The sequence below is a fragment of the Mycteria americana genome, chromosome 7 (assembly GCF_035582795.1).
Source record: "Mycteria americana isolate JAX WOST 10 ecotype Jacksonville Zoo and Gardens chromosome 7, USCA_MyAme_1.0, whole genome shotgun sequence".
In the NCBI taxonomy this organism is placed as follows: domain Eukaryota; kingdom Metazoa; phylum Chordata; class Aves; order Ciconiiformes; family Ciconiidae; genus Mycteria; species Mycteria americana.
Window position 1 is genome coordinate 1008114 of NC_134371.1, and position 24286 is coordinate 1032399.

A 24286-nucleotide genomic window follows, 5' to 3' on the forward strand; every position below is an offset into this window, starting at 1 on the left:
GCGTGCTGCCTAGGCGCGCGAGTTAAGAAACCTCGCCCTGTGAGGGCACGGGAGGACGTCGCTCCTGACTCACACCATTGAACCGCAGCTGCCCCGCAAAACGCCTCTAAGTCCTTAAAAAACATTTCCTAGGGTTGTCCTTGCGAAGGTGTATTTCATTAGTAGTTGTTGTTTGGGCTTTAACATGGGAAAAGCCTGGTCTGGAAATCATGTCCTAATTTCCAGGTCTAAAGGTGAAACGTGGTGTTATGTAAGGTGCCAATGTATTAAACTCGGAGCATCCTGCTCCCTAAAGAACAGCTTTTGGTGCTTCATCCTGTAGGAGTTAGTAGTTAAGTCCCTCCACCTGCAAAACCAATGTAAGCATAGTCCAGTAAATGTATTGTGCTAAGCACTCTACCTGTTTCTGGTATTTCCCAGCCACGGATCCTTGAGAGATGCTGTCCGCAACGCTCGGTTCTTTGAAAGAGTCAAGCTAGCAGCAAGAGCTTAAAACCTTCAGACAAGGGGGACCTTGGGGGCTGCTGCCGAGGACCAGCACGAGGGTCAGCGCTCCCCTACCTCTCCCCCGACAAGAAGCCTTCCCTCCAGCCAGCCCGCGGCGCGGAAGTTTGACAGCAGTCACAAAAGGGGGCCCCGGTGCTGGTGCGGCTTCTCCCTTCTCCGGCGTGCGGGGCTGTACCGCTGCCCTGCTGCCGCTGGCAAGGGCCACGGCCCAGCGCCGGTCCTGCCTGTCCCTGCCAGCTTTTGCCCTCCCACCCCGCCTCGGGCTTCGGTGATGCCGATATAAATGCCCAGGTCTGGAGAAACTGCATTTCGTGAAACGGCGGCTCTTGCAGCGACGAAACCGCGCAGATGAAGAGACGTCCTCCCGGTCCCTGGCGGCGGGGCTGAGCCCGCTCTGCCAGCACGCCAGCTCTGGGGTAGCTGGTACGTGCCACGGTGCTGGGAGGGGTATGGAACGGGCTGAGTAATTTTTGTAAAACTACTCTGTTAACTCGCGCAGCATCCAGTAGGATGAGATGGTGAACCTTTGTGCCTCGACACCAGCCTTCTGACAGCACGCCAGTAGGAGAGGGAGATGCTGCTAGAGGAGTGGAAAGAAATAACAAGAAACCCTGTCCAAAATTCCTGCCAGTGTTGACTGCGGCATCCCTTTGCAGCGGTTTCTGGGCTGCTTTTGCCTGCAGGTTCCACCTCCAGCACACCCTGGAAGCACGGGCAGCTAAGGGACGCAGCTCCCGAGAAACGGGCCGCTTTGCAGGCTGAGGTCTCGCGCGCCGTACCCTGCAAGAAGGCAGCCCTCTTGCACCGTGCGCGGAAAGCGGCTTACACAAGCAGAAAGGAAGCCAGACGGCGTTTCCGCTGCAGCCGTGCCCGCGCCGCTGCTCCCCAGCTGCCGCCCACGCACCGCTCCTGCCCTGCGCGATACCCACCACGGGCAGCCGGCTCCCGCCGAGGCGCCGCCCCGGGCTGGGAGCTGCTCTGCGGTTTCACGAAGGCTGGCGGTGGCTGGTGGAGCCGGGGGATAGCGTTTCCCTCCCTGGGTTGAGCAAGGGCCATTTCTAGCAAGTTCTGCAGTGCGCGGCAAGCTCTCGGTCTGCAGGGCTTCGGGCGGAAGGGCTGTTGCTCATGCCGGAAGCCTGGAGGTGGTGGCAGCCGCGGCAGAAGTAACACAAATGGGTCTAAATGTCTCTGGTCGGTGAGACCGGCCGTGCTGCGGGCGCTGCCGGCAGCGTGCCGGCGGCAGCGCCGGCCGGGCAGCCGTTATCTGCGGCTCGCAGCAGGAAGGGAGCCCCGGGGGCACCACCCCAACCCTCGCCCCATTTCCAGGGACTGCGGGCGATGGCCTGGTCGGGCGGCCTCAGCCCGTCCCCCCGCCAGATGCCCGCGGGCAGATTAACAGGTCGCAGCGGAGACGTCTTCAACCGGTGCATTTCAAAATGCGCATTTGTGCTCGAGACGCGAGCTTCCCCGGCAGCGAGCCGCGCTGCAACTCGAGATGTGGCTGCAAGGCAAAAGCACTTCCCCTTGCGTCTCTTTTTTTATTAGCTGAAAGTAATTTTTGCTGCTTTAAGAAAATATATATGCAAACCACAGCCCGTCGCCATGGTTACTGCTGTATGCTACCGCAAATAGCTTATTTCACATCCTTAGACCTATAGGGTTTGGAAAGCGTAATTCTGGCCTTTCACCGTTTCCCCTCTCGCTAGGCCACCGTCCCGCCGTTGCAAAAAAAGCATGTTGTAATTAGCCCCCGCGCGCCGCCGGAGGAGGCGGTGGCTGCGCTGCCAGAGCGCTGCAGCACGCGCCGACGCACCCCGCGCATCGGGCCCCCCAGGTAAGAATCACGCTTTTCACCCCACTTCGTGGCCCTTGCCGGCCACGCAAAGTCGCAGCAGAAGGGTGTACGGTTGTTCAGTGAGTTACGGTAAGCGTTCAGAAAGCGAAATTGTTTTAGTATGTCTGCATTTCATTGCGCCTGCTTTGGCATATAGGTCTTGCTATCTGGAGATAAGTTAGGGAAGATTTAAATAATATGTTAAAGAAACGAGCGCTCAACGTAAGATTTTGTTATGCAAAGTTTAAGTAACAAAACTCTGCAGTTCTGAAGAGTATTAAAAGTAGCGGTCAGATTGCAAAGCAGACCCTTCCTGGCGCTTGCCGGGGCCGCAGCGGGACCCCCGCGGTGCGCAGCTCCTCCGGGACCCTGAGCGAGCACCGACCCGCTCCCAGGCATACGCGAGACAACCCAGCGCCGGAGCCGGCCGCTGCGGGACCGGCGGGTGCATCGTCCTCTCGTCTTCTGCTTTACTATCGTTTTGTCAGTCAGTCTCCTGTGGCGCTTGCTCCGCTGGAAAAGTTGAGAGAAAGGCTTTCACGTGCTTTCAAGAGCCCCATGAGCTGGTTTAACGGCGCGTTCGGCACTGCTGGTGGAGCGGGATGCCTGTGCCGAGGCGCCGCCGCCATAGCTGTGCCGCAGCACGGGTGTGTTTCTCAAAGGGGGCCGAGCGCTGCTCCCCCCGCGCGGGGGTCCCCGCCAGCCCCGGGCGAGGCGGGTGGGTGCCCGTCCCCGGAGCGTCGCTCCCCAGCCCCACTCTGGCTCCCCAGGGGTTGCTGCTAAAGCCCACAAGAAATTAAAATGACATTAATCCCTGAGAGCGAACCCCCGGCTTCCTGCCGTGAAACGCCTTGCTGCCGGCGAATGTCCCACCGGTTTTCCGTGATTAAATATGACGCCGGATCGCGGGCAGGGCCCACCCGGACTGAGCGGCCGCGCTGCTCCCCGGGTTGAAGCGGACCCCGGCCCTGCCAGCTGGGCTCCAGCACGAACTGAAGAGCGATAAAGAAATCATCTTTCCAGAGAACGCAAAGGACGTAGCATATATCATAATTATTCGCTGCGAAATGAGCAGTGTGGGGTTTGCTCATTTATATGCTTGTAGACTAGTAGAGATTTTAAATACTTTATTACTTTTAACAAAAACATTGTCACTTGATAGTTGCAGGAGGCTTTAAAATAAAAGGACGATACAGTGGAGGGGCCAAGTCCGAAATTTGCACATTAGCTGTACTAAAATGCACATGCAGATAATATCATTGAAACAGAAAAAAAAATCCCGTAGCACGGTAGCGCGGAAGCGATGGCTCCATGTTGCTGTGAAGCAGAAGCGGAAGTTCGTTACTGCAGAAGTTGCGCTGTTAGAAGAGATGTAACGATTGCTTGCTTTATTGGCAAGACCAAAATTTAATGTCAGACCTTTTCAGGGAACTTGAGTGTGGAACAAATAACAGCCTAAGGAAGCGAATAGCTTCTCCAGGATCGTAATCGTGTTTAGTCTGCGTTTGAACTTTGAAGTAACTCGTTACTCGCGTGCCTTTTAGTAAAGGTCAGGGGAAAAAAAAGGAGAATTAGAGCACAAGGTTTATTTTGTGACTGCTGTCTTTCAGCTATTTGTTATGATAAAATTAAGGCACGAGACATATTTCAAGCTAGATTGATTTGCACTGTGATTTTGCCTTAGCGGTTTGAGAGCCGGGGGCGCGGCAGCGCCCTGTGCCCCTCGCGCGTGGGAGCTCCGCAGCGGTCTGCAGCGGAGAGCAGCCCGGCGCGGCGGTCGCCGCTGCGCGGGTCGGGAGGGCGGGCTGCGAAGGGGTCCGCGGGGCTCGTCAGCAGTCACCCGTTAAGTGCTGTGTGACTGTAAGCGTTAAGGAGCGAAGCTTTGCTTTCGGACGCGCAACTGAAGTGCCCGTGCAGCTGAACAAACCCTTCTGCGCCCGTTCCCGCCCAGGGGTGCTGCGGGCAGCGGTGCAGGGCAGCGCAGGCGGGGAGCGTGCCGGGCACGGGGCTGGAGAGGGCTGACGGTCCACCCGGGCTGCTCTCGCCCAGGGCCAGCTACACAGCTGGCTGCGGCCCGGGGACTTTTTCAGCTAGTTCTGACTTAAATTAGGTTCTTAGCTGACGTTTTTTTTCTTCTTCTTTAGCAAAGGTTCCTGTTTGACCTACGGTCTTTCTCAAGCAGGAGCAGGGGTTTGCAGTAAGGCGCTGGCGAAGCCGAGCTGGAGGCTTTGGTCCTTGCTGGCTGCGTGCGCGTCGGCCCGCGACCTCCAGCCGCGCTCGCCTGCCCGCCTGAGGCACAGGTCTGTAGGGACCCCGAGGCCGCGTGCGGCGGCAGCAGGCTGCCAGTGGCTGCTTTTCTGGAGTGATGACTGACAAACGGTTGCCGAGTTGGCGCTTAAAGTAGCCGTGGTTCGTGCATCACAGGTTACCTTCTCCTGCCCATACTGCGTGTCTTAAGAAACCCATCTCTGAGGGAGGGCGAGAAATGATCTACGAGGCTTCCATTAGACAAGTTTCCTAATTCTGCACCCTTAAGTCATCTTTCAGAGTATTTATCACATTTGTAATGACAACGAGAAAATGTAAATATATGTTCACCTTAAGTCCCTAATGCCACGCCTGTTACAGGATGACCTGTCGCTCAGAGTTTTCGCTTTAAACTTTTCCCTTCAGATAATTTTGAGGTAGGAACTGAAGTGGGAAGTGCTTTTATTCTGCTTGAGGCGTAGCTGTGAAGAGGATGCCGACGGCCACCCTCACGCGTGGCACCCGGGACACGTTGGTGTCCCGCTGCTGTGCTTGGAGGGCTTCTGCCAGCCTGGGCTGGGTTGTCGCTGGCCCTGCAGCCTTCCTTGCCGGCTTTCGGAGGGAAGGGCAGGCAACCGTTGCACAATTTTTGGAGGTCAGACTCTTGCTTCACTTGTGCGAGGGCTGCGTTAGCTCAGCCAAGAGAGTTCCTCTTTATGCTCGCGTTGTAATAACACATAGTGACTTTAAGACATAAAACGTCTCCCAAAATACTTTCTCCGTACACAACGCGTTTCTTTTTCCCTCGTCTGCTAATTTATGTCTTTTTGTCTGAATGACATATGAAGCTAAGCGTACAATGACATATTTCTTTATCTTTCTCTGCTGGAAGATAATTAGTGCATTGTCTTGCTTGGGATCCTAGACGGTAATTATCATTACCAGATGATAGTCTGGGAGACCCCTGGATCGGGGATTTCCTTACGGTTTCCTCTTTGCCATGCCCTGCCCGGACATCTCATTACTGCAGAGCTTGTGCGTGGCCGCTGTGCTCCAGGGTCTAACCCCTGCAGCCTGTATAAACCTGGGTGAAACAGAATGCATTCACTTAGTAGGACAGAGCGAGAGGTGACGTCTCCGATGAACGGGGCATAAACCCAACGGCAAGGCAGACTGGCCCCGTACCTTGTCAAAGAAGGGACGCGTTTGAGCGGGGCTCCGGGCGGGAGCCAGCCCCCCAGGAAACGCCCGGCGGTGGCAGCTGCGGCAGGGCTGGCAGGGGAGGCTGGCGGGCTGCTGCCATCGCAGGCAGCAAGGACCAAACCCAGCCGGCGGGTCGCTGTGCGCTGTCACGTGGAAAGGGACTTGACGGGAAATGAAATTAAATAAACCTAATTACCAGTGCAACCGAGTAACGGCTGTGGAGCTGGGCCCTTTAAACGGGGGGTGAGGGGGCTGGCTAGGGAGCTGCCGTTCCGGCTGCGGGCGTCTCCGCGTCCACGTACCCGCTCCGCTGCCGCTGCCCGGGCAGGACAAGGAGGCACCGTTTAGACACCGGTTATGTTTTAAAGCTAGCTCTGTGTACAGAAAAGGCCATTTGTGCAGACCCTGGCCTACTGGAGTTATTTAAGAGAAGCCTGGGCAGCGAGGAGTTTGTACAGAAAACTTTGTGAGCAGAACAACTGCTTTGAAAATGCCCAGCGTACTGATGTAAGCCTATAGAAAGGAAACAGCCTCACGTATTTCTTTGTGATAGAACAGAAACAGGAAGAGCAACAAAAGATCCATTACAATATTCGTTCCCAGGGACTATCAAGGCGTGTGCAGCCAATGCTGATGTTATCTGAGTGGTACATCTGCACCGCTGCCGCTTTATATAATGACAGGCAACGTCACGCACATCAGGCAAATACAAAAATACAATGCGATACCAATCGTCATGAATTTTTTACCGATCTGGATTAAACTTCTTTGAAACGCAAGTGTAAATTCATGGCGTATTTTCCTGAAAGAAAAAAGAACGTTTCTTTACGTCCTTTCAGTCTCCGGTTTCTATAAAAAAGCCAAAGAAGTTAGACAGAAAATACCAGAAGGCTCTCCCGGTCAGCGACGTGCCTTCGCTTCCTCGGGCACCCGGCACCCCAGGGTGCTGCCCGAGGCTGCTCGGCCTGGGCAGCTCCGAGGAGGGACGTGCGAGGCATCCCGCTTCTCGCTCCGGGTTCAGGAGTGCTGCGCCGTCTGCTGCAGGGTGTGATTAGAGCACACAGAAAGAAAAGTTAATTATATTAATGCCGGGCGGTATAAGAGAACAAAAAGCCTTAAGAAGGAAACAGCTGGAGTTCAGCTCTCTTGAGCAGGTAGTATTATTTATCTCCCAAAGTAAAGTGAGGAGTTACTCGTTAAAGCTGAAAAGCACGTTCTCACCTCGTTTCACAAAACATAACTCTTTGCTTAGTTCAGCCCTGAGTACGGATCAGGGAAAAAGGCAAATTTAAAGGCAGATTTATTCCAGTCTCCAAGCTTAATAAATTTGAAAGCAAACAGCAAAGTGGTTTGGCTTATTCCGTTACGGGTTGAAGGATGTGGCAGATGTAATTCTGAGCGATCATTTGAAATTCAGAAGTCAACAGAAGCTCGGTATCTATAAATGAATAAAAGTAGCGTTCAATTGGAGTGGAGATGCCACTTTAGTACCGATTTTTTTCATTTGTAAGGTAAAAATAAACATATTCTGGAACAGCTGAGTATGGGTAACAAGCGATGCTCAGAATTACAAACACAAATTACAAGATTGGGGGGGGGAAAGACAAGCACGAGAGGGAGAAGGTGGAAAGACAAAGCTCTAGTGGAACTACAACCGCCAGTGTGTTTGGTAGAAAAAATAAAGTTGGAACAAGGTGTCTGTGTTGACAGAGATGTTTTACACAAGCAAGTTACACTCCTGATACCGGAGATAAAGCCTTTGTCTTTTTCCTTGTCTGCCCTGATGTCGACGTGCCTTGTCCTTTCCTTGTAGTCTGCTGTTCACGTTGCCTGGGCTGAGCACCAGCCTCACAGTTTAAAAAAATACGCGGTGTGGGAGTCCCAGCCTCCGGAAACAGAGACAGGCTGAAATTAAACCACGTCTGAAAATGGGAGCCTGCCGGGGGGAGGGAGGCCGTGCGTTCATTTTCTGGCAACAGGGCACCACTGCACGACCGCTGCTTGTCACAGCATCCAGCCCCAAGCGTTGCTGTGGCCACCGTGTGCTTCCAGTCGAGAGAACCCGCTGCGGTAGTAACAGTGAAAATAGTAAAGAATAGAGGGATCGGAATTCAGAATAAAGTCACCAAGGAGCGTAAGGTGTAAAGGACAGAGGCGTTCGGAGTATCTGGTGTTTCCGCACAAAAGGAGGCGCGCAGGAAGAGGGACGGGGGGCTGGGGACGTCCCAGGCAGCACGTGCACCGCAGCGTTCAATCAGCCCCTTCGGGGAAGCGCTCGTGCTGGGCGGGGGCGCTGGCCTGAGCTGCTAGGGAGCTAGAAGGGAGATCAGACCATCAAATTTGAAAACTTAACCACGGAAAAGCCTCCTATAGTTTTCTGTGTTTTAATTTCTGAAGTGCGTGGTGCCCAGCTCCTTGCAGCATGCTGCCCTTGAACCCCTTCTCTCGCCGTGCATGCCCCCGTGCTGCAGTCCCTGCCGGTGAAGGGCCGATGCTTAACAACTACGGGACTTCAGAAAAAATTGCCTCCTTATAGGCACTATGACGTCTTTTTCGTACGGTGTAGATTATGCTGGCAGCAGAACTCGCTTATAGGATTCACGCTCTTTCTCTCCGTGAACACTCATTTATTTGATGGCTCTTAATTTTCCCAACCAAAGCGAGGAGCGAGCTCTATGGAGGTGGAGCTGCGAGCGTTTGACACGTCCATTTGATAAGGCTTTCCAAACCTAAGAGCGGTTAAAGCCTCTGTGGAAGCTCCCTGTGGTAACCGTCATTCCTGCGGAGAGGCGGGAGCGCAGCGCTGGCGGCCGGCGCCCGTGGGCGGCCGCGCTGGTCATCCGGCAACCCGCCGCGAGGTACCCGCAGGCTGGGGCCGGGCATCGGCACCCGCGGGAGCTGCTCGGGCAGAGCCTGCGCCGAGGGGGAAGCAGGGATTTCCTTGCCTTGACTAACTGGCCTACCGTTGCATTTAGTAACAGGGACCAGGGCGGAACAGAAACTGTTGGAGCGCTCGCCATAAGGTAACGGTTCTCTGAATTCTTCCCTATGGGAGAAAACAGAAATTGAAATTGAAAGTTTAAGGGAAAAGAGAATAATTGAGTTTTTTTGAAAACGCATGGGCATATGCACTGAAATGTACTCAGCCTTATCAATAAACAGTTGCTGCGTATGATATAATACTTTGAGAAAAAATGCTAAGCGAAACGTCTCCCGGAATCATTGCAAATATTTGTAGGGTTTGGGTGTCAGTTTGGCTAAGGCACGACTGCTGCCTTGATATCAAAAGACAAAGTCAGAGAATCCTGCCACCGGTTTTATTAAAATAGTAAAATACAGAGAACTGAAAAACATAGTTTTCAAAGGCACGGGAATCTTTTATGGCAAATGGCAAAAAAAAAAAAAAAAGAATTAACAATGTAAAAGGTATATTGTGAGCCTCGGGGATGGAACAGAGTGCACGCTTTAAAAGAGAAGTGTAGATCAAAAAGAGTAAACCTCGGCAGGGTCAGAGGAAGAGCGAGCTAGAAGAGGGACCACAAAAGGTCACTTCATCCATTCCCTCGCCCCAGGCAGGACGGAGTGTACCTAAATTACTCCTCGAGATGAGTGTCTAACCTTGATTTAGTACCCTTGTCAGTCCTTTTTTTTCCTCTAAGTCCAGCCTGAATCTCTCTCCCTGCAGTTTAAGCCCATCTTCTTGTCCTCACCACCATAAATACAGAGACAAGATTGTTCCCTGCTCTTTATAGTGTCCTTAAATCTTGGAAGATCACTGCTGTGCTTCCTCCGCTCTTGGCGCTGGCAGGCTGCTTCCAGTTCTTTCCATCGTTTCGTCCCCACCACCGTCCCCGGAGCTCCCATCCCGCTTCCCGCGTCCCGGTGGGCTGACACCGGTGGGACCGGACCCCGCGTGTCCCCCAGCAGCCCCCGCCTGGCAGCCCGCCTGCCTCTCTGCGTATTTAGGCGCCCGTCCTTCTCTTTCTCCGTCCCTTAGGTTAGTGCCACAGCGTTTTGTTGAGGTTCCTTTGCACGCGGCCCTAGATGTGAGTGTCCTGCGAGGGACACGTTGACGTTGCGTCCGACTGATCTATACTATCGTAGCTCCTTTTTCTGCACTGCTCCCGTCGGCGTCACCGGCGTGGCGGGACCGACACCTGCCCGTGCGACGCTGAGCAGAGCGGACCCGTCACCTCCGTGAGGGGCCTGCTGGTCTCGAAGGGACGGGGTGGCTTCGGAGCCCGGGGAGGCTCAGAGCAGGGCCCGGCTGTCGCGGTGGGTGCCGGCCACCTACCCTGGCTGGGGCGCGTGCCGGGTGCCGCGGGGCAGCGGGGACCCCCCTGCCCAGGGCCGGTGGGAGCGCCGCGCCAGGCGGCACAGCTCCCCGGGGACCCCGGCTGCCCCGCCAGCCTGCGGGCTCGCCTCGCTGGCACCAAGCGGGCAAAACCCACCGCTCTGCAACGCGCTTTATTTGCCAGGGAGCGGGGAAGGGCACGAAAGCGCGGTCCTTTCGCCTGCTCTGGGAAGAAGATGGGTACTCGTGCCTCGTTAGAGGAAAAGCATTTGGGGGGGTCTGGAAAAAACGGCCTTCCGACGGATAATGCCGGCCCAGGCCGGGCGGGCGCGGACCCGCGCCCAGGCCGGGCGGCGGTGCCGGCGGAGCTGTTTTGCCGGAGACATTTTCCGCTCGCTTCCCTCCCCCCGCCTGGCTTTTTTTTTTTTTTTTTTTTTTTTCCTTTCCTCCGAAACCGGAGGCGGCGGCGGGGCCGGGCACGTGTGCTGGGGCTCGGGCACCGTGACTCATGAGGCGCCGGGCCGCTCCGCCGCGGGGAGGATGAAGGAGGCGAGTCCCCGGGGGAGGGCAGCCCGCGACGCCCCCGCTCTTCACCTTGCCCTCCGCTCTGTGTCGCCCGGATCCCGCCGGCTGCGCCTGGCTTAGGTGAGCGCGGCCGGGCCGGGCCGGGCCGGGGCTTGGGCCCGCGCTCCCCGCGGGGCCGGGGCCGAGGCCGGGGCCGGGGCCGGGTCTCCCCGCGGGGCCGTGACAGGGCCCGGGGCTGCCGCGGGGCCGCGGCCGGGGTGCGCTTCCGGGCGGGGCGGGGGCGGCGGCGGAAGCCGGGGCCGGGGCCGGCGCGGGGAGCCCGGGCCGCTGCCGCCGCCTCCCGCCCGCCCGCCCGCCCGCCGCGCCGGCGGCGCTGTCAGCATGCGCCCCTGACTGGGCCGGGCCGCCGCGGCCGCCACCGCCGTGCCCGGGCAGGGCCGCCGCCCGCCCGCCCCGCGAGCATGCCAGAGGTGAGTGCCGGCGGGGGCGGCTGCGGGTGCCCGGCGGCGCCGCTACCCCCGGCCCGGCCCGGCCCGGCCCGGCCCGGCCCGGCGGCCTCCCCCGGCGCGGCGGCTGCGGCGGGCCCCGCGGGCGGCGGCCCTGCCAGGGGCGGCGGCGCGGGGGAAGGGGCGGCTCTCCGCTCCGCTCCGCTCCGCTCGCCGGGGGCGCGGGCCGGGCCGGGCCGGGGGGCAGCCGCCGTCCTCCGCCGGGGGGGGCCGGGAGCGGCGCCCCGGGGCGCGGCCCCGCCTGCCCGGCCGCCCCTTCCCGGCGCTGGCGGAGCCGGCGGCGTTACGGCCCCGGCTGCGGCAGCTCGCCGCGCCTGACCCGCCGCGGGTGCCGGGAGCGCTTCCCGGCCGCGGCCCCGCTGCCGTGCGGGGCAGGTGCGGGGGCGAGCGGCGGAGGGAAAGCCCCGGGGGCGGCGGCGGAGCTGGGCGGGAAGGGCCGGGCCGGGCCGGCGGCGTCCGGGGGCCGAGGCGGCGCGGGGCGGGCGCGGTGGCCGCGGCTGTGGCGGGGCTGCCCGCCCTGGCCCGGGCGGCGGGTGCTGGCAGCGAGCGCGGTTCTTTGGGCTGGGCCCGTGAAGGCGAGGGTCACTCCGCGCTCCGGGGCGTGCCCGCCGCGGCGCTGAGCGGAATCCCGCCCTGGTGCGCGCTCGCTGTGCTGCCCGGCCCCTCGGGAGTTCCTAGAGTAACTGGGGGAAACAAGCTGCTTTTTCTTTTCTTTCTAGAGAAAGTCCTTGAATTCGGAACTTTGCTTTGCGTCTAGTTACTGCAAACGGATCGGTTGGTTACGATGTTAGTATAGCGGAAGAGAAAAACGCAGGGATGTCGTCTGTATAAAATGGCTATTTTAGATAAATACATGATTCTTCCTTTGAGAAAGGAATTATTTCTGTCAGTGATTTTCGGAGGGGGGGGAATATGTGCTGCAAAACATAGGGCAGTAGCAGAAGGACGCAGGTGACAAGCAGAGAGAGTGAACCTGCACGAGAGCAGGTTTAACAACGGGGGGTAATGGGCAGGGGAGCGGTATGTAAATAATGAATAAAAACCTTGAATAAATAGCTGGACTGTATTTTCTTTAGCACTACGGAAAAAAGGCTCTAATGAAACAACAGCATGTTCCAAAGTGACAACAAGGAAATGATTTGCATAATGAATAATTAACCAGTGGTACTTATTACTGCAGGGGAAGTTTGAGGGTGAGAGTCTGAGGCCGGGCGCTTGGAAGCGGTGATGGATCGCAGGAGCTGCTGGCGTGCGTGGGCTCTGTCTGATTTTGTTCGGTGCTGACCCTTGCCAGAGCTGCTGACATATAACAATATTACGACAATTTAAAGTAGATAAAAGAGAAAGAAATGAAAGGCTCGGCATCCCTGGTTTCACTGAAGCGGGTGACAGACTGCTGTACGGGGAAGGTTGGGACGTACCGGTGCAGAAGCCCAAGGTGTCGGAGTCCCTCTGCTCGCAGGGCGGTGCGGGCTGAGCTGGCGGTGCTGCCCGGGAGGTTTTCTGCGGAGTGGAGCACCCCGACGGTCCGTCTGGAGGGGACGGGGATGGGGATGCTGGGGGTGCGCTGAGCCGAGCTCTGCGGTTGCAGCGTGTGCTTGTGCAATTTAAATTTTGAGGCCTATGTCCCTCTGCTTTCCTCGGCTCGTGTCGGATCAGGTGTAGACTAGAACATTGTAAAATGGAATTGGGCTTCCCTGGATTTAAAGGCTGGGCTTCCAAGCTACAAAACTTCTTTAGGCTTAGTTGAAACAAAAGATGTTTAAATAGAAAAGCGGTGGCGATGACTGAACATTCAAAGTCTTATAACCAGTTAGTGTCCAGACTTGAGAAAATTTTGAAAACTTATTACCCTGGATGTTGTATGTATGAATGAACAGTAATTGTGCAGCCTGCCTAGCTTGCGTGGCGCCTAAAAGCACAGGCTTGTGCAGTTGTTATTTACTCAGGCTACTGAGGAAAGATACGCAGGCAAGAGATTTCTTCATCTAATATGTGGGAGAGAAGGTGACAGGGCATATTTATTGTCCCGTTTCCTTAAAGCCGTCATTGGATTAAATTTATTTTGAATGGCAGGCAAGGGTCTGAGTCCAAGGATGTTTAGTTGTACTACGAGGCAGTTGAATCAATGGGCAAAATTGGGGCGTTATGTGAGCAATTTGTAATTCACTTGAGTCAGGAAGCGGTGTCAGAGCTGTCCCGTGAAAACCCCCCTCAGCTGCAGCGGAGGGTATGGTTTCCATACGTCCACTGCGCAGCGCCGGCATTCCCTGCGGTGGGAACAGCCCAGCTTTGTGATTTCTTTTCATTTATCCACAAAATCCTCCTTTATGCTCGCTGTCTCAGGAGTGTTGCGAAGCACAGCTGTGCCACGTGCGGGATCGGCACGAGCTTCGTGTTCTTCTGGGCTGAAAGCTGCGTTGCAAACACGGGGGATGGCCGGTTCAGCTGTATCCAGCGACTGCCTACAGCTCGGGCCCTCCTGGGCAGGTGGCTGACCCACGTTCTTCACCCTCGTGGCGGAAGACGTTAGAGTTTTCGATCTAGTAGAAGAACAAGGCAATGGGTAGTATCTATCTTCAGGAGTATCAGCAAAACAGTTTAATTAGCGGAAGCAGAGAATTTTAATTTAAAATTTCTCTGGTATAGTATTATCTAATTGTGGAAGTAATCGTAATCATAATTCAGAATAGTCTTTACTCAAATGTTTTTCTGTAGGCGGTCGGGGCCGAGAAGCTGTTCTTTCACTGGCTCGCTGCGGTCGGTGTACACGTTGTGAGGGCGTTCAGCCCAGTTCATCCTGGTGAGACTTAGGAGATCGCGAAAGCATAACCCGAAGCAAGACGCTTGAGTGGGGGTTTAGCGGGGTGCCGTGCAGGTTGCTGGAGTACCTCGCCGTCGCGGCAGCCGCAGCACGGGCGCCTCGGAAAGGCGGGGGCTGCGGGGAGGGCTCGGCGCTGGGCCGCGGGCAGCGACGGGCACACGGCCCTCTGCTGCTGCCGGCGGTGGCGTGCCTGGGGGGGCACGTGGAAATTTCAGGGGGTCTTGCTGATTTTTCTTTAGACTGGAAATGCTCTTAGTTCATTCTGCTGTGGGAAGTTCAACAGTGTAATCAGAAATAAGTAAGCGTGAACCGAGCTGCTTCAAGCCTTAAATGTAGACATTCATTTTCAGTTTTGGAGAAAGATTAATTTTGTTTTGCTTTATTCCACCTCTTGAATTCCAGTACTCTATTCCACCTCTTGAATTCTAGTACTCTGTTGCTTCGCTAAGTCTCAGATGCTGTTTACCATTTACTAGTATTACTTGGTAATAATTACCGAGTTTATCTTTATTCTGCTTCCTATAGTGAGGCCAAGGATTGAATAAGCTAACATTTTTAGACGCCTCCATGACGAATACCACACACTGACAAGCATTTGAAAGTAGCAGGTGCTGCTGTTGCTTTCTTTTAAAACCTGTTTTGCATGGAGATTTCTGGTGCTTGTCCAGTTTGCATGTCTCAGGAGCACTGAAAATGCTGCTTTCCAAAATTTCATAAGCAGGGAAGATACGATTGGAAAGAATCCATAATGTAATTCACTGCAGTCCTGCAAAATCCTCCAGGGGATTTTGAGAGGACTGGTGAATGTACTGTTCTGTGGCCTTTGCACAGCGGCCGAGCTGCATCGCTTTGCATCCCTGCATCAGGTGCAAGTCTGGCTTTCCTGAACTTAGAGCCCAGGTATACTGGAAACCTGGAAAATAAATTTGAAGTACAGGAGATAGTGATGCATCACACCTGAAAAATAAATCTGAAGTACAGGAGATAGCGATGCATCACACCAAACAGCTGCAACAAACACTGAACGGTCAGAAGGGTGCTGCTCCACAGGGCCATTATTTTGGTTGTCCAGAGGAGACAGACCATTAAAGCTGCGTGGCTTGTACCGTATTGCGCAGGATGGGCGATGTGGCCACAGTAAAGGTTCTTACACGTGTGGCGTAGATGAAGATCTCGTGGTCAGTTCAGATTAAAACATACGCTTTCCTCTCTGTTTTTATTTCCTTTAAGTACTTGTTTTATTCTGCTGCTTCAGATTTAATGCAGAGGTGGTAAGGACACAGGAATGTCTGTAATTAGCAGGATGAGCCTTAGCACCTCTTGATGTCCGGAATAAAGGATGATTGCTACTTAGGAACCACATGTATAAACTGCAACCGTCATTTTTCTAACAGCGCCGACACCGAGGAAGTCGCACGTGTTGGATTATAAAAGACGCCTCGCAGTAGCTATTCATTACCTTCCAAGGCTTAATATGTGTTTTCCTTTGCCTTATGCACATGTTAAATGCAAATGCTATGAAGAGGTGATTTCGCTGTTAACAAAGACCAGCTCATTAAGATAAAACTGCAAAAAAAGTTCTGTTCCCTTTTGTTGTCATATTTTTGTGATTTTTTTTTTTTTGTCCATGCTGAGGATGACTTCTGTAACTGTGAATATTTACCAAAAAATCCCCACAACTGCTCCTGTCCAGAAGGAATTTTACTGTGGTTGGATTTTGTATATTTTTATGACGGTTTTCCAGTGTGAGCAAGGAAGGACGCTAATGTCAGCGATCAGGTGTTGCCTGAGATGATCTGCTTTTGTCCGGTCGTTCGTTTGTCAGCGGTGGCAGAATAATTCTGCACACAATCGTGCAGGTGCTGCCAGAGGGCTCGGAGATCTGCCGGAGGGCGAGCAGAGCTCGGATGTGTCGATCCAGGATTTCGGTTAGTGTGCGTTATACCCCTGACGGCTGTAAGGTGTGGAATCTGGCTGGGTTTGAGCGCTTCCCTAGGGACTCGGATGTCCAAATCTGCCCTGCTGTTTTCAGCCCCGCGCAGGGCAGAGGGGCGGCAGCAGGACCCGGGGCAGGCAGAGGCTCCAGGGCTTTCCTTTGCCTGCGTATGTGGTGGTCTCCACTACTGGTGTTCCTTAGGGATTAGAGCAGTTGCCCATGATTATTATTTTTTTATTTTCTTAACAGTTATATATTGTAAACTTAATTTCCCAAATAATGCAGCAAAGTAAACAACATTTCCTTCCTACTACCCCATAATTATTTACTGAAAGGGTAAACATGTGAATGGTTTTTCATTGCTGTCCTCGGTGACATTTGGAGGCTGTTCTGCCGTGAATATGTGCAACTGTAATTCCCATTAGTGTCAATGAGAGTTCAGAGCAATTAACAAGGAAAGAGAAGGGACCATTAAAACTCTATCACAGTTGTGAGGAAACTTTAGTGCATCCCAACTTAAAAAAATACACATTTAATATAAAAAGTTGAGAGGTGAAGGTTTTGCATGTGGCATTTTATGATGGAGCGTGGTCCCTGGTAAGGATGTTAAGGCGAGCAGTCGGTGTCACCCCTTCCCATTCTACCTTCAGCAGTTTGTGCAGGGTGAACGTCTTAGTCATTGCTTCGTTTGGAGAATAAAGCCGGCGACAAACGTTGTTTTACGCTGTTATGTGCATTCAGAACCAGCAGTAAATTTTCCTGCTCTGAGGCTGATCTGAAATTTCTTCCATAGCTTCAGCGACGCACCAGGCGAGCGACAGCAGCAGTGCTGAGCTGGTGTGGGTCGACGCGCACGAGGCTGTCCGTGCCCGTCGGGCGGTTTGGTGCCTGCGTGAGGGTTTGATGTGTGCTGACCTCAGGATGAAATCCAGCTATGTATCGGGAGAATTGCTTTTCCTTGGGGATCAACTATTGTTTTTAAATGTCTGCTTGCTGTCAGCTACTACCCTGTGAAATAGTTCGTGTTTCAAATTATGTGCATATGATGCATTGTTATAAAATAATATTTTATCCAAAATATCTTTATTTTAGGTAGCTGGGAAAACTCTCTTTTAATGTACTATAAAGAAAAAAAGTCAAAGTTTGAAATAGACATCATCTGTCCTCACTAAACTCTAACTTAATTTCTCACTTAAATGCAGCTTGAATTTTCAATGGGATGATTGCTATTTGGTATTAATTAGAAAGAGCAGCAGCAGTTTATACGGTAAAAGTATATTCTGTCACTAGGATGCTAAATGGTGCGCTCAGAGTTCATTTTCGTCTGAATCTCCAGATTGCCCAGGAAAACGGAGGAAGCCAGGACTGAGTAAACCGAAGTTGGCTGTGAGTTTTGTGTCGCCAGCTTGTCATTCCCACGAGCCAAGTGTATAATCAGCGTTAACCCAGCGCGGGGGCACGGCCGTGCTGTCCCCCGCTGCGCGCAGCCCGCCTGCCGGCTCGGCCCCCCGGGTCCGTGTGTCCTTCCCCAGCCCCGCTACCTCCTGCAGCTGCTGCTTGCTGCTGGCAAGAAGTCTGGGAGAGAAACAACTTCCAGCCCTTATTTGAGCGCTCTCAGAAAGCGTGCAAGCGCTCTTAGGACCTTGTGCTTTTGGCAAATATGCCAAATACTTCTTTTCACAGAAAAATATTTTGGGACGTAAATATGCAAGCTGTATACCAGTGGCTGAATCAGAATGAATTTCAGCACAATAAAAAGAACTAGGTACTAGACAGGTTAAAATATGTCTAGTCATTCGACATTTTGAGAAGTGAGCTTTCACATAGCCCTCCATTGCTAGCCCAGCTTTATTTGACTCATTTTACCAGTTCTTTGCTTGAATTTACAGGTGGCAGTTTAAATTTCTACATGTAGTCCAGGTTTTCCTAGTGGAAGCATACCTTGCTGTCTGCTGCGGAGGGAGACTGCTGTTGTAAGAGGAATTTTTTTCCCTTACGTACTTGTCGTTAACATTACGTTCGGAGTTGGTTCTTACAGTCTTGCTTGCAGTGGCACAGGAAGAAATTAACAGAGTGCACACTGAATTTTCCCCTTATCTCACTATACCACATTTTATATATCTTGTAGTGAGATGTTTTGTTTCTACGGTTTCAGAGTTCGTGTTTCAGAAGATTAATAGACTTTGCAGCCCTGTTTGCTAAGCTTAGTGATGATAACAATGTAATAAGTCATGAGGCAGTTGCAGATCATCGGGCAAGGCAAAATATGCCTTGGGCTTGAACTTGGAGCAGGTATTTTTTGGTGAGAAAAATAAAATGTCGAAAGCATTACAAATAACGCGTCCTGACTTGGGTGGCTGTAAGTTCAAGTTTGCCTGAAGAGCCTGCATGGGAAGCTCGGTTGACGGCATCTGCATTCACCCTCTATACAGGTAGAGAGAGACAGCATTTATAAGGTACACGTATGGTATTTAATGCAGCAAGTACGAAGCGCAGAACGGTTCCTCTGGCTGAGCTCGGGTGACGATGCCAGCGGTGCAGGCCGGAGGAGTGGAGGGCAGCGCGGTGCCGGAGCCCGGGCTCCCGCAGCCGTTGCTGCCCGCGCAGCCTGGAGCGGCTCCGCACATTCCTGCTGGCTCCCGCGCAAGGGAGTCCGACTGCGAGCAGTGAGTAAGGACTTGGGAACCCAGAGCATGCTTGGGCTCTGGGCCCAATCCTGCTTCCAGAGAAGTTAATGGGAATTTTTCCTTCTAAAAAAGGGAGAGCGATCGGAGCTCGTCAGCTGGGTTCTGCAAGGCCCTCGGCGCTCCTCTCTCGGGGTCCTTTAACCCCGAGCTCCCCCTTTGCACGGGGAGGAGATGGTCCACGGGCGCGCAGCCGAAGCCCGCCGCGGGTCAGCCTGCAGCGGGGCGCGCGGGACGGGAGCTCGCTCCTGAGACCACTTTAGCTCTGGCATTGCAGTGACAAAGTTATCTCCGCTGCAGTGACACCTACACAGTGTTCAAGGAGATACGCCTTTCTTTTAAATTTAAGTAAAGCGCTGTAGGAGGAAATGAAGTTTGCTGCGTTAATTGGGTCTAGATGTACCCGAGGTCTTGAGCCTTTAAACTCCGCGCTCCCCAGGGGCACCGTGGAGGAGCGTGCAGGCTCCCGGAGCTCGCTGAACCAGGCAGATGTGTCAGGTTTTCCGAGCAGGTTGCCAAGCTGAAGGCAGCAGTAATTAGGCCTGGATTCACCATAGAAAAGACGTGTCTCTGTGTGCGCAGGCGCCCGGGAGCCGGTGCTCCAACATCTGCTGAGCTCGCTCGCGAGGTGCGGGCGGGATGGCGGCCGCTCTGGGGCTGGCTGTGCCGAACCGCCCGCCCTTCCTCCTCCTCGCCCATCCCCGAGGGCCGGGGCTCGCCATCCCAACTGGCGCTGGCTGTTTCGGTGTTGCTTGTGCCATCTGGTTTCCATGGAAGGGAGGTCCTGTCAACTGCACGTACTGATAAACACAGCGTGATTTACTTGTGAGAAATAAACTCTAGTATTTTTTTTTCTGGGACTCGCTGAGGCTGGAAAAAAAAAAATCCAAGCAAAAAATGTTTCTTCCAGTGTTTGGAAGACTTTGTTAGTGCCTGGGCAGCATTCTTGACTTGGTGTGATCGCTTTTGGTTTTCAGTGAAATCCTTTCCATATGTGATTTTATACGGGAATCCTTGAGTGCTCGGTACATAGGCAAAGCTTAAACTGACGCTGAGACTTTCTTCACAAGCAGTGAAAAATCAAAGGTAGTGAGTCCGTGATACTGACAATGTAATTATGTGCTTTTCAGCTTTCTGATGTGCCACAGTTAAGAATGTTCTTCTGGGAGTGCAGGCACTTGCTGCTATGACTTAGCTTTGCAGACTGCTTAGAAGAAAATCCCTGGGAAAATATCTTGCTTGCTGCTTATCAGCATTTTATTGAGCTCCTGTATTTATCTGCAAATATATTCCATAAATAAATCTTTAATGATGCGATTTTTTTGTGAAAAGTAGACGCAGCTCTGTTCAATTCTCCTAATTAAATACAGCTAATGGTGGCAACTAAAATACAAGAATTAGAACTTCTTTCACTCATTTTTCTGCATGACTGACAAAATTATTGCTTTGGGTTGGTTTGTTTTGTTTTCTACAACTTCTAAGCATTCTGTCTTTAATCAGCATTTTTATAAAAATTGCTTTTTCTTAAATCCTTTCAGAAGCTGTTTTCCAAATATTCCGTGTTTTTTGTGTAAGACTAGAATTTTAAACTTTCATATTCAGTATTTTTAAATGGCTTTTAGAGGTAAGAGCGAGAGCACAAGGAAAACGGTAGTCTTTTGAGCTTTTTCCAAAATTCCTTCAGTGCGTTGTTCAATTTGGGTAGCTCGCACAGGTACGTTAATGAAAAAAGGGACACGTCAAGGAGAACTCAAGTAGAGGATAGAGAGGAATCTTCCATGTGAGAAATGCTTTGGGAAAGCAGATAAAAATTGCGGAGGTGGACAGTTACGATAAATGTTTCGGGTCTTATGCAAGCCCCTACGCTTGCCGTGCAGTGCCAAGAGCATCGACTGGGCCGGTGCTGGGGGGCTCGCAGGGGCCAGCGCGGAACCGCTGCGTGCTCTCGTCCCCGGAGCTTGAGCCCTGGGCGGCCGTTGCGCCCGCGCCAGCTCCCCGAGCACGTGGGCTCGCGCCCTCGCCCTCTGCTCGCCGGGGGACCTCTGCCGCGGCTCTTCTCTAGAAAGAAAACAGACGAGGAGCCGCAGAATTAGCGCGCGGCGCGAGTGGCACCGTTAGATGGGCTCAAGCTCTTTTTTGAATTGGGTTTTCCTATGGCGTCATTCTTCAAGCTGTTATTTTGGATCGTTTAACAAATAAGAATGTTTAAAGTAACTCTAATGACAGGGGTATAACCTGAGTCTTTTAGACGCTTTAAAAATTGTCTAAAATCTTTGGTCCACACCTGTGGTCCTTTGACATGTTAACATCGGTATTTTTATACTGTTGTAGCAGGCTTTTGGGGGAAAATGATCCATTTTTACATTGTATGAATACATAGAGGCCGTTTCTTCTGCTAGAAGAATTAATGGGATTTGAAGGTTATGTGTTTTGTGATTTGGCACCGGTTGAGCATAAAAAAGTTTGCCTACAGAGCGCACAAGAAGGACACGGTTGACTCCTCCTTGCTCCCGAAGGAGATTGTATCGGAGACCAGACCGCAAGCCTTGTGTGCAGGGCTTTGCTAGAGCGGTGGGAAACGCCGCTGCCTCGGCCTGACCTAAGCAGAGCCGGCCGGGCGAGCGAGTCGCAGGCACGTGTTGCTGGAACAAGAGCGGTCCGGCAGCTATTGCAACGCGAGACCATGAGGAATACCAGGGTGCCAGAGGGCAATGAAGGGTCCGCGTTCGTTCTGCCTCAGAGACGTTCCTTGATTATTCCGTGGAGGATGGGAGCTCAGAAACAGGTCAGATAGCTCAGCCACGCAACACCTGTAAATAAAAACTTAGCAAGGTGGTGGGTTACGACCCGATCCATAACTCAGAAACAAAACTTATTAAAGATCTGATTGGCCGAGCTGGAAACCCCCTGTAGCTACCATTTGCGGTGACGCAGAGGAAGGTGCCACCGCGCTCACTGCTCCTTCCAGCAAGGCTGCTGCTCGCTCTTTCTCCTTTTTTTTTTTTTTAATACAATCAGTTTAGCGGGCTGATATAACAGCCTGTGGGTGATCTTGCGTGCCTTTGTGTGTCACACCAAGGGTGTCCCTGAAGCAGTTTTTGCTTGGTGGCCCCAGGAAGGCCCCAGGACCCCGTGCCAGCTGGGGTTCCTGCTGCAGCGCTGTCCGCAGGGCTGCAGGCGTTGACGGCGTTGCAGCTCCCTCCCGTGTGAGCGCAGACCTTCTGGAGGGGCTGGCTTCTGGGGCTGAAGTGACCAGAAATCTCTCTTTCATCCTCTCCCAAGTTCATCTTTATCACCGGCAGCAAAAGGCTAAAAACAAAAGAAAAGTTGCATGCAGGCATGTACTGAAGCAGCGTTACACCAGCTGGGCCATTCAGACATTGGGGAATCCACGAACAAAATGAGCGTGAGCAAAATTCATCACCAAAGCCAGCTCCTGATGTCATTCCCAGAGCCTGACTGCTCCCGGGAAATTGGAGAGCCTGTTGTTGGGAAGGCCACAACCCAGGAGCTGCTTTTCCTTCTGACTAGTCATAGTCTCCGGAGCCGGGGAGGAAGGCTAGCCTTCAACCCTGTGCGCTGCGCACCGGCGCGCCGGGAGAGCGTCCCCATTAACTGCATGGCTGCCGTCTCACGCCCTGGGAACAGCTTGCTCAGAAGTCCCCTCGTGATTCACCTCCATCGGTCGTGGCGTTTCTTCTGGCTGAGGTTTTGTGCAGAAGAAGCTGTTCCGAACAGGGGCCATTAGTGGGTTGTTTTTCATGATTATTGTTAGCTTCGTGAGTCTCGTGATTCAAGATGAACAAGCATAACAATAACCCGTAGCACATACTGATTAAAAAATGGTCTCAAAGACATTTTTCACTTCTTTCCTAAAATAGGGCATAGTCATTCAGTTTTTATTATTTCTTTTTAATTCTGGTGACTAATTTGGAGGTCTTTCTTGATGTCTGAAGACACACGTATTTATTTAGCTTGGGTGAGATTGTTCACAATGCAACATTAATCGCATCAGCAAGTGTTTCTGTGCTGCTGAGCGCTGTACGTGTAGTGGTCTCTGAAGTGAGGAAAGCATCTCCTGAACTTGATCAGTTTTGCTGTAAACAGAAGAATCATTTTGCTCTTACATTAGTGCATAACCGTTATCTCTGGTGCCTCAGATGGTGACAGAGCATAGAGAGTTAAAAACCCCATTCTTTAGGATTTAGATTCTTACATAAATAATGAAAAGAAATTATTTTAGATTCATTGTATTTTCTGATAAGTCGTATAAGTTTATACTACCCTAGAAGGATATGACTGATAAATATAAATTAAATGTAAGGCCAGAATGTATTAAAACATAGAAAATACTCTATTTTGGCTTTGAGATTCTTTGAGATTCTTTGAGAAACAGAAAGCTTTGAACTGAAACGCAGTTGTCTTCATCTCATATTTTGCAACAGATGCTGGAGTAGTTTTTCCAGCACTGTCGTTGCTTGTGATTCCTGTAACGGTAACAGGAGTCGGGCAGTTGTACCCTCACGCCGAGCTGGCGATGCGTCGCTGCTCTGGGTGTCCCCGGCGTGGCAGTGCTCCGACTGTTGGAGACTGGGGTGACTTTGGAGGCGCGGGTCCCCCGCGCCCTTACTCGGGAGGTGCCGCGTGGCGGTGCGCTCGGCGCTGCCATGGGTCTGTCCGGGGGAGTGCTGCTCTCCTTCAGCCCCTACCGCATCGGCCACCCCATTTTCACCCATTCCCATGTAATTTTCTCATCCTTGAAGAGAAGCATGTGACTGTGACAGCGTTGCCACAGCTCACCGTTCCTGAGCTGAAGTGACCAGGCCATCGAAACCTGAGCTCTACTCGCTGTCGAAAGCGGAACTCTGTATAACGTGTTCCTCATTATCTGTATTCACGTCCCTTTTTGTTCGCCCTCAAGTCAGATGCAAGATGAAGCAATGCACGTAATTATAACTCCTGGTTGGCCTCGCTAGGAGCGTGCCCGTTGATGCAGCCGGCAGTTAGTGGTAAGGTGCCCCGCACCGCGTGTTGCTGAAGACACCCGGTCCTCCCTGGCAGGCCCTGCCGCGGCGGTCCGTCTCTCCGCAGGGCGAGCAGGGGTGCGCGGCCGTTCGGGGGAGTGGGACGACGTGCCGGTTCAGAGCAGGTGACATGAATGGCTTTTTTTGTTTCTGGTAGTTAAGTCCAGATTTAATCTCGCTGATTAATTTGACTTGTGTAAGGATGTGGTGGCTGTATCCGGACTCCTAGTTCGTAATTATTCACATAACAAAGCGATCATCATGCGAACGGGCGAGAGCTTTGAGGGTGTGCCCGGACTGGGGCAGGTTAGCGAAGCTAAGTGGAGGAGCTTGTTGCCTGGAGCAAACGCTATTAGTAATAAATTAATAATAACGTTAGTACTGACCGTGTATATGCCGTCATCCATCGGGTGCTCGCCAGGGTGGTCTCTCAAGACTCAGTTTACCCACTGCTGGGATCCAGCCGTTTCTGGGGAAAGAAAAAGCTAGCCTTTGCAACCAAGGCCATGTGGCAGCTGCTTCAGGAAGGGAAGTGAAAACCGATGTATCTGATTTTAAAATTGGGAACCTTTCTAGAGGTAACATGTAGATTTAATTTAGAACCTTAGTAGTAACGAGGTGCCAGTATATTCTCCCTTGCTATAAAGTAGATGTTAAGGCATCTGACCTGCAAGAAGCTAGGCTGGGTGTCTGCCGCATCTC

General features: G+C 52.8%; 1 protein-coding gene across 11 annotated transcripts in view; it reads left to right on the forward strand.

Moving 5' to 3' along the window:
* The first annotated feature begins 2211 nt into the window (after positions 1 to 2211).
* The window catches only part of MBNL1 (muscleblind like splicing regulator 1), a 111803-nt gene continuing 89728 nt past the window's right edge, over positions 2212 to 24286 (forward strand). For 3 of the 11 annotated variants that reach the window (XM_075506726.1, XM_075506734.1, XM_075506736.1), the window contains exon 1: positions 10923 to 11080. Coding sequence is in view for 1 of the 11 variants with exons in the window: in XM_075506735.1 (XP_075362850.1) it covers positions 11072 to 11080 (9 nt within the window). In the remaining 10 variants the exon portion in view is untranslated. Of the gene's footprint in view, positions 2342 to 10590; positions 10731 to 10921; positions 11081 to 24286 lie in introns of those variants that run through there. The other 8 variants (XM_075506731.1, XM_075506732.1, XM_075506733.1 and 5 more) reach the window with 6 other exon arrangements.